The following is a 14,322-nucleotide window of genomic DNA, read 5'->3' on the forward strand; positions in this document are numbered from 1 at the left end:
AAAATATATCACACGTTGGGGTTGGAATGAAAAAAAAAATCAGCCCCCACTTTACACTAATAATTTTTTTTTCCATTTTTCATTTTTGCACTTTGTTGACGTGATTGATATACATATTGTTACTAAATTTCAGCTTTCTAGTGCTTACGGTTACTGAGATTATCTGCGGACGGACGGACGGACGGACGGACGGACGGACGGACGGACGGACGGATGGACAGACAGACATGGCGAATCTATAAGAGTTCCTAGTTGACTACGGAAATCACTATTAAACTATTCTCTAATTTCAAGTTCCTAACTAAAATTTTCCTAATAAAAAAAAAACAAATTGATCCCGCTACAAACTTTCCCCCCTTTTTCCCTCTACTAGGGGTGTAAATTTTCATAATCGATTCTTATCTCTTCGAAATTTTATTAATGCAATCTATACAAATTTCGACTTTCTAGCTTTCGTAGTTTCGGCTCAGCGGTGTTGGTTGTTGAATCAATCAATTAGGAAAACTGAATTTATATACATATGTACATGTAGACTAATACTATACTTTTACTACATTCATATACCTTATTTACTACTACCATACCATGAATATGAAATTAAATAAAGAGTCCCCATATAAAATTGAAAATTATGTTATTAGCAATTTAATTCAAAACTATCAAGATTATTCGTGTCTGCGTTGAAACGCGCGTTGAGTTGCCGGTGCTCGCGTACCGAGCGCCAACGCCATCTATCGATGGCCGTTTCGTGAAATTGATGAGCGCTCTAAGGAGTAAGGGGTCTTAAGACATCAAGTAAAAAATTTGTATGAAATTACTTTGCACTCTTGTGGATAAAATGCAATTTTGCTATCTGTTTTCGAATAGCAAAGTAAGCCTTTAACAGTTGGTGTGGTGAAAAATATTTTTTCTACTCCCGAACTGTTATTCGTCATTTATAGGGTCGTGCATAGATCTTTAAAACCCTACATAAAAGTCTATTCTGCAAAGCCTGCGTCCGCCGGCTTTCCGCGCATGCGTGCAGTATCGAAAAAACTGAAAACGCATTGTTTGGCTTTGTAACCATGGCAACGCATTGTCATTACGATACTACGCGCGTGCGCGGGAAGGTTTTTGGCAGCTGAGCTGACTGTGCAAACCTTTGCGTCGAAATACAGGAAATAGTGTGAATTTCACGAAAGTTATTCAAGAAAACTATTAAAAACTAAGTGCATGGTCATAGAAAAAGTATTGTATGCAACGGTGTTTAACTGAGCCAAAAAATACTCGTGGCGTCTTAATAACAATTTTCAGCTTCGCCTCAAATTGTTACCAACGCCACTCGTCTTTTTGACCTCCTTTAAACGCCTGTTGCATAAAATACTATAATGAAACTACGGTAACCTCCTATATGCCTGAAGAGGGGCTCCAAAATTGGGTCGAAGTATGTTGCAACAGTAGCGATATAATAACGTGAGTACAACCATGGTTTCATTAAATATTTGAATATGTCTCTTATTGTAACTCGATTTTTGTAATTTGGAGAAGTATAGGTCTATAATTAATTAAAATTTGACTATATAGCTAAGTTTACATATGTATATCGTATGACTGTTTGTTCTTGAATAAAAAAAAAGATTAATGTCTATTACTGAAATATACAAATATATTAAACCTAATTAATTGAAATACGGTTGTACTCACGTTATTATATCGCTATTGCTGCGACATGTTTCGGGCCAATTCGGAGGCCCCTCTTCAGGCGTATAGGAGTGTAGCCGTCGCGTGAACTCCTATACGCCTGAAGAGGGGCCTCCGAATTGGCCCGAAACATGTCGCAGCAATAGCGATATAATAACGTGAGTACAACGTGAGTACGTGAGTATTTCAATTAATTATTTGAATATGTCTCACGAAAGTTTAACGTGTATATATTAAACCTCTAATAAAATAAAAAAAATACGTTTATTTCAGACTAACGTGTTGCTAACATGTGTCCATAGTTTGTTAGTAACAATAACAAGACATCTTAAATAACTTCTTAATAATCTTAATTATAAAGTAAAATTAACAAAAGAAATATTTCCGAATGAAGTCGACCGCTTACGCATAACCAAAATAGGTTAACATATCTATTCTTGGTATACAAAATTATTGCATCATAATCATCCATACTTAATATTATAAATGGGAAAGTGTGTGTGTCTGTTTGTTTGTCCGTCTTTCACGGCAAAACGGAGCGACGAATTGACGTGATTTTTTAAGTGGAGGTAATTGAAGGGATGGATAGTGACATAGGCTACTTTTTGTCTCTTTCTAACGCGAGCGAAGCCGCGGGCAAAAGCTAGTTGGTTCTAATTAGTAAGTCTTGACTCGCCGGTATTTATGTTTAATTAAACATTGGCAATAATCATTCCCTAGCCTTCACCCGAATCCAGTGCCCCCCCTTTATGATCATGTTGAAGGAGGAATTGTCCAGCTTTATTGGTATAACGGTTTTCTCGCATGGTGACACCTCCATGTGTTTCAGCACCTGGTAAATCAGCACCTTTACCTCGCAGAGAGCGAATCTGGAAGCTGAAGAGCAAAGATCACCAAATTGTTTAAAAAAGTGGAAAAGTATTTATTTGGAAAACCACAAATAGTTATTTGTTATACAAGGGTGCAAAGTTGTATTTTAAACACACAAGAAGTGAAATACATTTGCACTCGAGTGTAACACAAACCTTTTCCCCTCACTGTAGCGAGGAAAGTACAACGCAAAAAACGCGTTTATCACTGCTTCCAGTAGTTCCACAAGTGGTAAATCATCGTAATCACTAGATTCACTCACTTTTATCAATTTTAAAGCAGAAAAAATTACTATATTCAAGGTCAAATTACTTTATCCACTAGTGGATAAAATGCGTTTTTACCCGCTGGTATTAAAGGACAAAACGCGTGTTTCCGAGCTAGTGAGGGGAAAAAACATATTGGTACATCAGGCAGACCTTCAAAGCTGAGCATGAATCTAAGGGATCCTGGAAGGGGAAATGATTTTTCTGGGTCCGGTTTTTAAAGTACAAAGAACAATTTTTGATTTTCATTAAATCATTACAGAAAATGTTTAGTTATTAGAAAATTTCGTGATCATGAATAGTCTACAGTGACTACTTATTATCAAGCCGTATGCTTGTTTACCAGCGACATGGGGCGTAATGTTTGCCAACCGATTAAATAAGGTCAAAATGTATAAATGGTATGGTGTGTTAAAATTACTCCATCCGTGCAATTACCTAAAACTGCACGAGGTCATGCGCTTGGCGAGGAACAGATGCCTATGGAGCATAGAGGAATAAGTTAGAGTTTTTTTAATTTGTAACTCCATACATCAGTAAATGCAAGTTATTTGTAGTGACATCTAGCGTCATTCACGCGTCAATCACGCGTCAAATAGCGTAAATGATCAGTACTGCTATTTGTCAATAGAGGTCGCGACGATCAAAAAGTCTAATGCTCAACAATTATTAGCTAATATTACAATAGTATTAATATTATTAACCAGTACTCTGTTTTCAATTCCTTCTGCTTGTAATATAAGTTGTAAACTGTTTTAATATTACACTGAGAGAAAATACAACCAGTTTTCATGTTCGTTCAACAAGTTTTTTGGTTAAAATAGCGCCTACGTGCTCTTTGGTTCAAACAACAAGCTACTTGTAATTTGAATCGGCAATATATTTGAATCAACAAGTAAATTTTATAAAAACAACCTGACACATATTGTTTTAAACATATGTTTGGCTGATTCAAATGGATAAACCGCAACAAGTCGAACTTGTTAAATTCACAATGCAAATTTCTCTCAGTGTAGGTACATTTTTGGCAGACGCAACATTGTTGGCATCGAGTAGTAATACTGATAATCAGTGATCGGAACTATGGGAGCAAAACTTTAACAAAACTTGCTAAGTAGACATTTTAGAGTACTTAGTGCCATTAAAATATTAATATCCTAGTATCCTTTCCTATCCTAGTATTAGTAATGTATTAGAAATCTTGGATTCAGGCATGTAATCAAATTTCACATTGATATGATAATAATAATCTTGGTTTTATTTTAAATTTATGTCAAATCTAAGGTTTTGTTAAAGTTGTGCTCCCAGAGTTCCGATCACTGCTGATAATTAACGCTAGTTGACGTGTGATTGACGCGTGAATGACGCTAGATGTCACTACAAATAACTTGCATTTACTGATGTATGGAGTTACAAACTCTTCCTTTACTTATTCCCATATGGTCTCAACAGAATGACATGATGTCATGATCCTCAGCTTTGAGGGAACGATTACAGAAGGAGTTCGAATTACGAGTAGTAGGAGTTTGAATTAACTTACCTATACAATTCCTTGGGCCGCACCCAAAAGGGTTAAAAGAGAAAGGATGGATCTTGTGTCGGTTCTCCGGTGAAAAACGCTCCGGGTCAAACTTATCAGGCTCAGGGAAGTACTCAGGGTCGAAATGGAAGGCGCTTGTGGGAATCTTCACGCCTTCTCCTTTACGGATCTGTCGGAAGCATTGTTTATTACATGTTTGCTGGTTGCGGTTTTTCAACTGATTTACATAATCATCATTGATCATTCGATCCCTGCATTGTGCACTGTTAACACACACCTTCACCTAATCTCTCTATATATTCCGTAGATCAAGGATCATATTACAGTAATACAACAGATCAACTATCAACGCTCCTCCTTACATGGCGATCCTGCCAGTATAGCCCCGTGCTGCACTGGCGGGATCTCGTTCACTTGACGCAGCATGTCTTCCTCTTTCATACGAGTAGCTCTCTTTCGTCATCTCACCATTTACTTTCATAATATAGGTAGAAAATGTCTTCTTACTATGTAATCCTGAGTAGCTTTATCATTCGGTCTCCCAAGATTGTAGTCTTTCGTGCATATCCTGTCAATAGCACCTCCTGGGGTCCACTTTCTTAATAATTCTGGAAGGTAATTTTTTAAGGTTTGTATACAATCCATCGTGTTCATCATGGCAACGCTATAAATTAACAGCCAGGTACAAACGTAGTGCGAAAAGATTTTTTTTCGTATTTTTACGGAAACATACGAACGTGTCTTGGTATTTCAGGCAGTTTCAGTACAAGACGAACTGCCACTGTCAGAACTAGCATGACAAATACGAACATTTCCGGAAAAATACGAAGGAAAAGCTTTTCGCACTACATCTGTATGTTGTTGTTTGTTGTAGTTGTTGAATATGAAAATAAAAAAAACATAGTAATTTTCGAAAATTTAGGAACGAAAATGAAAAGAAAGTTGTAAGTACTTATTTATATTAGAGGTACAAAATCTCGTTAATTATTTTTTTACGTTTTACATTTATGATTCGCGTCTTTCAAGAATTCTAGAAGACGATACTTACTGCACCTAGACCGATATCACGGAGGCATAGCTACTTTTTTTTTTATGAAAAGGCAGCAAACGAGCAGGCGAGCCGCCTGATGGGAAGCAGTCATCGCCGCCCATGGACATAAGCAACATCAGGGAAAAACAACTTTAATACATGGGTTTTGAAAATAACTTTGATACATCGCTCGTGTATACAAGGTTTTAAACTAGAGTAGAGATGTAACGTGTTTTTCAGTACAGATGATGTTTATTTTACGCACTAGCGCGAGAAGTGGTTCATTATATGTCAGGTCGAAACTTCGGAGGTCCATCTGTACTGAAAAACGTCGTACGATACACGTGTAAAAAGGAAATTCGTAACTCGTGTCGATTTAAAACACTCCCTTCGGTCGTGTTTTAATTTATCGTCACTCGTTTCGAACTTCCTTTTTTACGCACTTGTATCGTAATGTACTATTTTGAGATACCTTATATTTATAAGGTACCTATGTACCTAACTATTTTTTGCTACTAGTGATACTAGGTACTAAATAGACATCATTATGATTACCTGCCTGAGGCCGTCGTACACTACGCTTGGAGCGACGATTTGCGCGGGACGGCTGGCAGCAGCTGGATGCGAGCAGCCGAAGATCGGAAACGGTGGCGTGAAATTGGGGAGGCCTATGTCCAGCAGTGGACTGCGATAGGCTGATGATGATGATGATGATGATTACCTGAAACGACCATATCTAAATAGGCCATCTCTTGCACCGACGTGTAGTTAAACTTGCCGCCATTTTTCTTCTCATTCTCCACAATCTCTTGATACAGTTTATCCTGGGCTTCAGGGTTGAGAGCCATCTCACAAACCAGGAAGGCCATGGCTTGGGCAACGCTTTCGAAGCCAGCTACGAAGAAGATGACTGCCTGGGCGGTCAGATCATCGTCAGTCCAGACTAGAAGGGAAATAGTCATAGAGATTTATGTACACTTGCATATATACACCCTGTTTTTATTGAATTCCGTTAACTTTATGGAAAGGTTCTTTATGTTAAACTAGCTTCTACCCGCGGCTTCGCTCGCGTTAGAAAGAGACAAAAGTAGCCTATGTCACTCTCCATCCCTTCAACTATCTCCACTTAAAAAATCACGACAATTCGTCGCTCCGTTTTGCCGTGAAGGACGGACAAACAAACAGACACACACACTTTCCCATTTATAATATTAGTAATAATTATGTCTCTAAGAAACTAGCGTCCTAACTCTTACGGTTATCGATTTATTTAAAAAAAAAACGAATTACTGAACACGTGTGTGGCATCCCTTACCACTTCCTTATGGTATTTGTTTTGACATTTGCCGTGCTTGACTTGACACTGACTTTAATGTTATGATTAAGGTCCTCCCACACTAATTAATTCATTTATTATGTATGGAAAGGAAGAAACATTTTTTTTTCGCATTTAACGAAAAGCGATATACAGGGTGGTTTCTGATGATCTAACTCTAAATCTAACTGCGTGTCGAATTTAACGGAAAACAAAAAAAACACCGTGTATGTATATATATTAGACCTATGTATCCATACTAATATTATAAATGGGAAAGTGTGTGTGTCTGTTTGTTTGTCCGTCTTTTAAGTGGAGATAGTTGAAGGGATGGTGAGTGACATACTATTAGGCTACTTTTTGTCTCTTTCTAACGCGAGCGAAGATTATATTTACAAACCAGAAAATTAAACATAGATTACAAATCTATTTACTCAATCGATATCTCTTGTTAGTAGATTTTTTCTAAAGAGAATTCAAAAAGTCTCCTAGAGTAGCATAATTACTTTGTTGTACTGTAATGTAAAATTCGTCTTCGTCGGTCTGGCTCAGTCGGTAGTGACCCTGCCTGCTAAGCCGCGGTCCTGGGTTCAAATCCCAGTAAGGGCATTTATTTGAGTGATGAGCACAGATATTTGTTCACGAGTCATGGATGTTTTCTATGTATATAAGTATGTATTTATCTATTTAAGTATGTATACCATCGCCTAACACTTTTAGTACAAGCTTTCCTTAGTTAGGAGCTAAGTTGATATGTGTAAGGAGTCAATATTTATTTATATTTATTTTACTGAAGTCTCTTTCTTCTTAGGTTGGTATTGGTAATACGCATAAAGCAGTGGCGCTGATTGTCACAAATACTTTCAAGTTTAGTAATGTTATGGATCTGTCAATGAGTAATACCAAAGAGGATCGAGTATTATAGAGAATGACTGTCAAAGTAAAATGTGTAATCACAGTGCATAGACTGCCGTCTCTCGACACAAGCTTAAAACTTTTGAACCTCAGTTTTGACAATTTGGCCCATATTCTAAGCTTGATATGTTTTAAAATGTCAAATATTAATATTAGCGCCATCTAGCCGAGCGTACCCCAAAGGTGTATCGCCATCTAGCTCACCGTACCTCTTTCTGTATGGTTTTGGGGTACGTTTTTTTCTTAGACTTTATCAGTCTTTACGAAGTTAATATAGGTCTTTGGTAATACTAAGCCGTGAAGCTTATTACAAAGCCTTGAGGAATAAGTAAATGAAGAATTGTAACACCATACATCAGTATCAGTAAATGCAAGTTATTTGTAGTGACATCTAGCGTCATTCACGCGTCAAATGATAGCGTTAATTATCAGTACCATTACTCAACACTAGGTGCCAACAATGTTGCGTCTTTAAAAATATTTTAAGCGGGTTACTCACGCATTAAGTCGATATAGCGTTCGACATGTTTCGGTCCAATTTCGAGAACTTTTCTCAAGAGTAGCGACCCCGCCTTTACATGTCGAGAGCGCGACGCATACTGCGGACGGGCAACATGTCCGAACATGTCGAACGCTATATCGACTTAATACCTGAGTAACCACTTAAAATATTTTTAAATATGTATGAGTCTCACGGGAGTTTTATAGTTAAAATGTTGCGTCTGTCAAAAATGTAATATTTTAATAAACTTTAATAACTTATATTACAAGCAGAAGGAATTGAAAACAGAGTACTGATTAATGCTATTATAATATTAGCTAAAAATTGTTGAGCATTAGACTTTTGGTTCGTCGTGACTTCTATTGACAAGTAGCAGTACTGATAATTTTATTTTACGCTATTTGACGCATGACGCATAGCTGATGTACTGCAGTGGTTTACTGTCAACAATTTACTTCTTAATTCTAAGAAAACCAAATGTATTCGATTTTCTCTGCCGAATGTTAAACCAATCGATACAAAAATACTTTTGAATGATGAATGCTTAGAGATGGTAGATACAGCACTGTTCCTTGGTTTAACATTGGACAAAAATCTACAATGGAGTCCTCATATAAGGAAACTAGCAAGCAAATTAAGTTCAGCCGCATACGCCGTTAGGAGAATCAGGCAACTGACTAATGTTGAGACAGCTCGCCTAGTGTATCATAGTTATTTTCACAGTGTAATGTCATACGGTATTCTGGTTTGGGGCAAAGCAGCTGACATACAGACTATCTTTGTATTACAAAAGAGAGCCATTCGTTCTATTTACAACTTAGGAACACGTGAATCAGTAAGAGAACTCTTCAAAGAAATTAATATCTTAACTGTAGCTTCCCAATACATTTATGATAGTATAATAAAATTTATGTTGTTAAGAATTTAGACTGTTTCACTAAGAATTCTGATATCCATAATTATAACACTAGAAACAAAAATAAGCTTGCCATAAAGAAGTTTCGTGTCCGTAAAGTACAGAAGTCATTTGTTGGGCAATGCATTCATTTTTATAATAAGTTACCTGACACTGCTTTGAGATTACCCCTCCCAGCTCTTAAGAACTACTTAAAAAAATCATTGATGTTAAAGGCTTATTACAGAGTCGAGGACTATTTGACAGACAAACATGCATGGCCCGAACCAGAAACTACAAAAAACGAATAGCAATTAAAATAATTGTATTATGTATAGAGGACACAGTTCAGATAAGAAAGCACATCAAATATTTTATATTTTATGTTGTGTAGGTAAATTACATATTTAATGATATTGAGATTCATATTATCTTTTTCTTCTGTGACAATTTGATATGTTTTCTCTGAAGAAGAACGACGTATTATTAAGCAATAATATAATTTATTGAAATTAATTTCCATAGAGTACCTAGTCTGTTCATATTCTTTGATGAATACTTTTGCATGTTAAATTGTATCTTGTTATTTAATGCATGTTAGTTATAAGATGTAATGTTTTGAAAAGAAGTTGCCCGCCGAGTTTCTTGCCGGTCCCATAGTGGATACCCCCCTCCCAACTGAGGGGGGACTGAAATCTTCTCGAGGCTGAGGCGTAGGGTTAGAGCCGGCGTAGCTTTATTTGACGTTCATATGCGCATTGTAATATGTCTACTTGAAAAATAAATATTTCATTTTCATTTTCATTTTCATGAGTGACGCGTGAATGACGCTAGATGTCACTACAAATAACTTGTATTTACTGATGTACGGAAGTAAAACTCTCCCTTTACTTATTTCGCTATGCTACAAAGCTCAGCGAATACCTGTTTAATATGAATAATTAGGTAAATACCTGTTTTTGCCGTTGCTGCCTTTCCCACGTTAGATTCTTCCACTGTCGCAAATCCAGCGTCACTGGCAGTGTTATCTTCTTCATGTTTAAGATTTCCTGCGAAAGTGACGGTATTTTTAACCCATTTAATCCTATTTCTGATTCTGTTTCTTTTGTTTAGAAGAAAAATCTGATTTATTTTATCGATAAGACCGTCTATTATCTACCTAAAGCTTTATCAATTGTTATCATTCCATTTTTAACCCCCGATGCAAAAACGACGGGGTGTTATAAGATTGACGTGTCTATCTGTCTGTGTGTGTGTCTGTCTGTGGCATCGTAGCCCACGAACGGATGAACCGATTTATATTTAGTTTTTTTTTGTTTGAAAGCTGAGTTAGTCGGTCGGGAGTGTTCTAAGCCATGTTTTTTGAAAATTGGTCCACCGTGTCGGGGGTTTTTTCAAAATTTTAATTTTGTGGTTATTGAATGATATGTTGTTTACCTATAAATAATATCCTCTTGCCCTTATCTCAGTCAATTAGTGTCGGTACGTGTGTCTTCCTCTTCCATACATCTCCATCACCCGTCATCTCATCATTAAGAGGATACGGTAGCGAAAATGCTAAAATGGAAAGGTGCCCCCCTTTCAACTTGGGAATTTTAGTTAAATGTACAAGTGTTATTAACTAGATTTATCGAAAAAAAATTGTCCATTAAGAACAACTCAGACAAAAGATATTACAAAAAAAAAAATTAAAATTGAGGTTCCGCTCTCGACTCTTTCCTCCTTCAAAACTTAATCAATCGGAACTAAATTTGAGAATCTGAATAACAATGAAATAATCTATGTCGGACTGTTTAGCTTTTTTGGTTGATTGTTACAAATCTTGAGTATCATACCTTTTTTTGCGCCACAATGAAAAAGGCCGTTTTTGGAAATTTTTATTGGCTCTAAAATCTTTAAAAAGCAGAATATCAAAAAAATCAAAACGGTCTGACACAGATAAAATTAATAACAATCTGTGTTGAAAGAATCATTGCTCTATCTTCAAAAACCAGGGAGGAAATAGTCGAGAGCGTTTGTTTCATATCATGTCTCACACAGTTCATCCATCTCTTCCTCGGTTTTTCTCTCCCGTTACTTTCTTCCACATTCATTCGTAATTAATAAATAATATCCTAAATAATCTACTGAGTAAACATAACAACATAGCACATTTTAGTTTTATTTGTATAATTCATTTGTTGTTTTCTTAAGTTTTACCTTTTTTAACTTCCATCAGTAGATGTAGCATATCCGGTCGAGTGATGTTTTGTGTCTCCCGCTCCCTCATCGTCTGTGTGACCAGCTGCCTAAAGAAGCTCTGAGTCGATGGCGTGAAGATTGTTGTTTTCAACCACTAAAATAATACATTATATTATCTGAATTGTTTCTGCTAGTAAATGAACGGGCATTTTATGGATTTCGGTCCAAAAATCGCTGTGAGCATTGGGCTCTAGGTACCCTACTTGCGAATTTTTCGTTGTAGTTTTGCACTGTTTTTTAATATATCCTTAACCGTGATATTAGGCTGGTTTGACCGCTGATGCCCGTTAGAAAAACAAAATCAATAAAAATCCAAACCAATATTACAACACGCTAGATGGCGTTAGTATAATTACCTGCTGTCACTGTTAAAGATTTTATTATGGATTTGCGACACATTATGTAGGTCGGTGTTCCGTACACCGATGGCAGTAGGTAGCGCCATCTATTCAATGTGCCTCAATTTCAGATCTTTATGTTATACTTTTAAGATCCTCTCAAAAAGATCTAAAAAAATCCTTAAACATATGAATCTAAAGCTTAATCAAATCATTCTGACATTGGCCCAGCTCCTTATATTGTTGATAAGGTTAATTGACTATTATTTTCAAGTGCATTAGTGCATTGTACTAGTGCACTTCAACAATCGTAGGTCGGTCATACAGATTTAGCTAAAGGTCAATTCTTTGGACACTACATACGATACAAATTGACATTTCTCTTCAAATTCCTTTGTTTTCTGAGTCGCAAGTCATCATCCTCCTTGCGTTATCCCAGCATGTACCACGGCTCACGGGAGCCTGGGGTCCGCATTGAAACTAGTTCCAAGATTTGGCGTACGCACTAGTTTTACGAAAGCGACTGCCATCTGACCTTCCAACCCGAAGGGTAACTAGGCCTTATTGGAATTAGTCCGGTTTCCTCACGAGTCACAAGTACCTACTTAAAAGATTTAAGTCTTTTTTGTCCTTTTTTGACAAGCCATTATACCCACGGCATTTTTGTTTTGATGATTTAATATTTTTTGACCCCATTATTACATTCAATTTACCCATTTTATACCCTCAACCTAATCACAAACATATGCCACAGATAAAACGAACACATCTTGTCGTCACTTTCCATCAGGTGCGACTAAGGTCAATCACTGGCCAGTTTATAAAAAAAAATCTAATTTCACGTGCCAAACGAACTCTGTCGAAACGTCTCAGGTTAGTTCGTTCCTACTCACAGCTTTTGCGCGTCAATTTTTGTAGGTCCACGAAAACATTAAACATTTTACGTGTTAACGCCCTGACTGGCAACACAGACAGGATAGCCAACCTCCGGTCACCCCGCTGATCCAATGAGCAGCGGCCAGAGCCTCGACCTGCCGGACCAATAGGAATGAAGACTGAAGCGCCGCGGTTTCCCCCGTCGCGACACTATAAAAGCACGGTGCGCGTTAGATGTAAGTTTGTAAGTTGACGAAACATTAAAAATTGTACGTTACGTGACATTTAATTGGACTCGAAATGGTAGATTTATCTAGAAATATATGCAAAAAAAAACATGCACTAACACTTCAACGAAACTAGGAAAAAATAGTTTTTTTGAAAATTTTCATTTTTGACACGGTTTTATCACCGAATGTACCTTTCTTTCAACAGTCATCTACTGCTCTCCGAGACGTTTCTAAAAACCCCTTTCTCGACGGGGACACAGCATTTTATAACAGAATTCCTATTCTGACCACATTTCTGCTCCATCATGAGATCATATTGCATTGTCACGTGATTTACGAGTACATATGTGTGCAAAATTTCAGCTCAATCGGAAATCGGGAAAAGGGTCTTTAGCTTTTACATTTTCCCCCAAACAAGCGTACTAAAAAGGCAAGTTGAATAAAAGCTTGTAAAAAAAAGGTAACTACATACCTTCATAACAGTAGGGATACACTGGTACCCCAAGAACTTCATCATCTGCACGAAGTTTAACTGCGCAGCCACCTTCCCCATCCTGTAGAATTCAGTCTCGTTGTTCTGCGAATCTACTTTCAGACCGAAGGCGCAAGACGCGATGACATCGTTGGCGTAGCGGTTGCAAACGTCTTTGAATTCTACATCGACGTAGTCTTCTGTAAGCATAAAAGACACAGTCATGTCTTTCCCGTCACGGAACAATTGTGTTCCGGACCTTATGGAGGCGTGGCGCTCTAATGAAATGTAAGGGGTACACCGAGCGGATGTGGCCCTTGCCTGTATCATGGGACACACGCTGAGGCAGCGTCCGCCAGTGTGTAAGGACTATTTGACAGTTAATGGAGTTAAAAATGAACTGGGCTATTGGATGAAAGTGATGGACTAAATACTGCATAATAAAAAACTAAATATCTAAAGAAATGTATTGTTATTATTTTGTAGTTTTTGTATTATGTGGATGTCTACCGTCTCAAACTCTCCCTCAAATGCTCAAAGGTTAACTGGAAGAGATCCCTTAAAGGGATAAGTTCGCCTTTGTACTGAAACTTTTTATTTTAAATATTATGTGCTGTATTCTTTTCCTGTATGTACAATAAAGTGTTTATACTTACTTACTTACTTACTATAAAATGGTATCCATTTTTATTTCCGGCAGACGGTGACTCGTCCCCATAAGATGGGCCCCCACAAAAAGCGAGATCCAAGATGGCTCAAGGGCAACACCGGTGTGAGGACTCAACGGTGTCGAGAGGTGTACACCCAGCCCAGCGGCTGCCAGTGGCTGTCAAGCTACTGTACCAACTCGCGAAAAATACATTATTCTTAAGGATTAGGCTTGTGCCGTTTCGTTCGTTGATCGGAGCGCTCCGATCTCGTTCAGTCGCTCACACGAACTAGTTCGCTCTTTTAGGTCTTTTGCTCATTTAGTTCAGCCAGACCAGCGACCGTTGCGGTCGGAAAGATCAGAACGAATGGGATCGAATAGTGTCAAAATGATACGAATAGTCCACAGATAGTAACATTCCGGGCCGAAAGGTTGTAAGTAACCGAAGTTTAATATGAAAACTTGACTTTTTTTGTTGCTCTGCTAAGTAGCTCTCACTCTCG

General features: G+C 37.5%; 1 protein-coding gene across 1 annotated transcript in view; it reads right to left on the reverse strand.

Moving 5' to 3' along the window:
* Positions 1–1,887: 1,887 nt before the first annotated feature.
* Positions 1,888–14,322, reverse strand: part of LOC125233494 — a 58,294-nt gene continuing 45,859 nt past the window's right edge. Inside the window, exons 19-25 of the mRNA XM_048139532.1 lie at positions 13,171–13,370; positions 11,213–11,348; positions 9,967–10,062; positions 6,108–6,329; positions 4,864–4,964; positions 4,357–4,525; positions 1,888–2,556 (exon numbers count right to left, since the gene is read on the reverse strand). Coding sequence (XP_047995489.1) covers positions 2,390–2,556; positions 4,357–4,525; positions 4,864–4,964; positions 6,108–6,329; positions 9,967–10,062; positions 11,213–11,348; positions 13,171–13,370 — 1,091 coding nt within the window. The 3' untranslated portion in view covers positions 1,888–2,389. The remainder of the gene's footprint in view (positions 2,557–4,356; positions 4,526–4,863; positions 4,965–6,107; positions 6,330–9,966; positions 10,063–11,212; positions 11,349–13,170; positions 13,371–14,322) is intronic.

Source organism: Leguminivora glycinivorella, chromosome 14, assembly GCF_023078275.1.
Source record: "Leguminivora glycinivorella isolate SPB_JAAS2020 chromosome 14, LegGlyc_1.1, whole genome shotgun sequence".
Taxonomy (NCBI): Eukaryota; Metazoa; Arthropoda; class Insecta; order Lepidoptera; family Tortricidae; genus Leguminivora; species Leguminivora glycinivorella.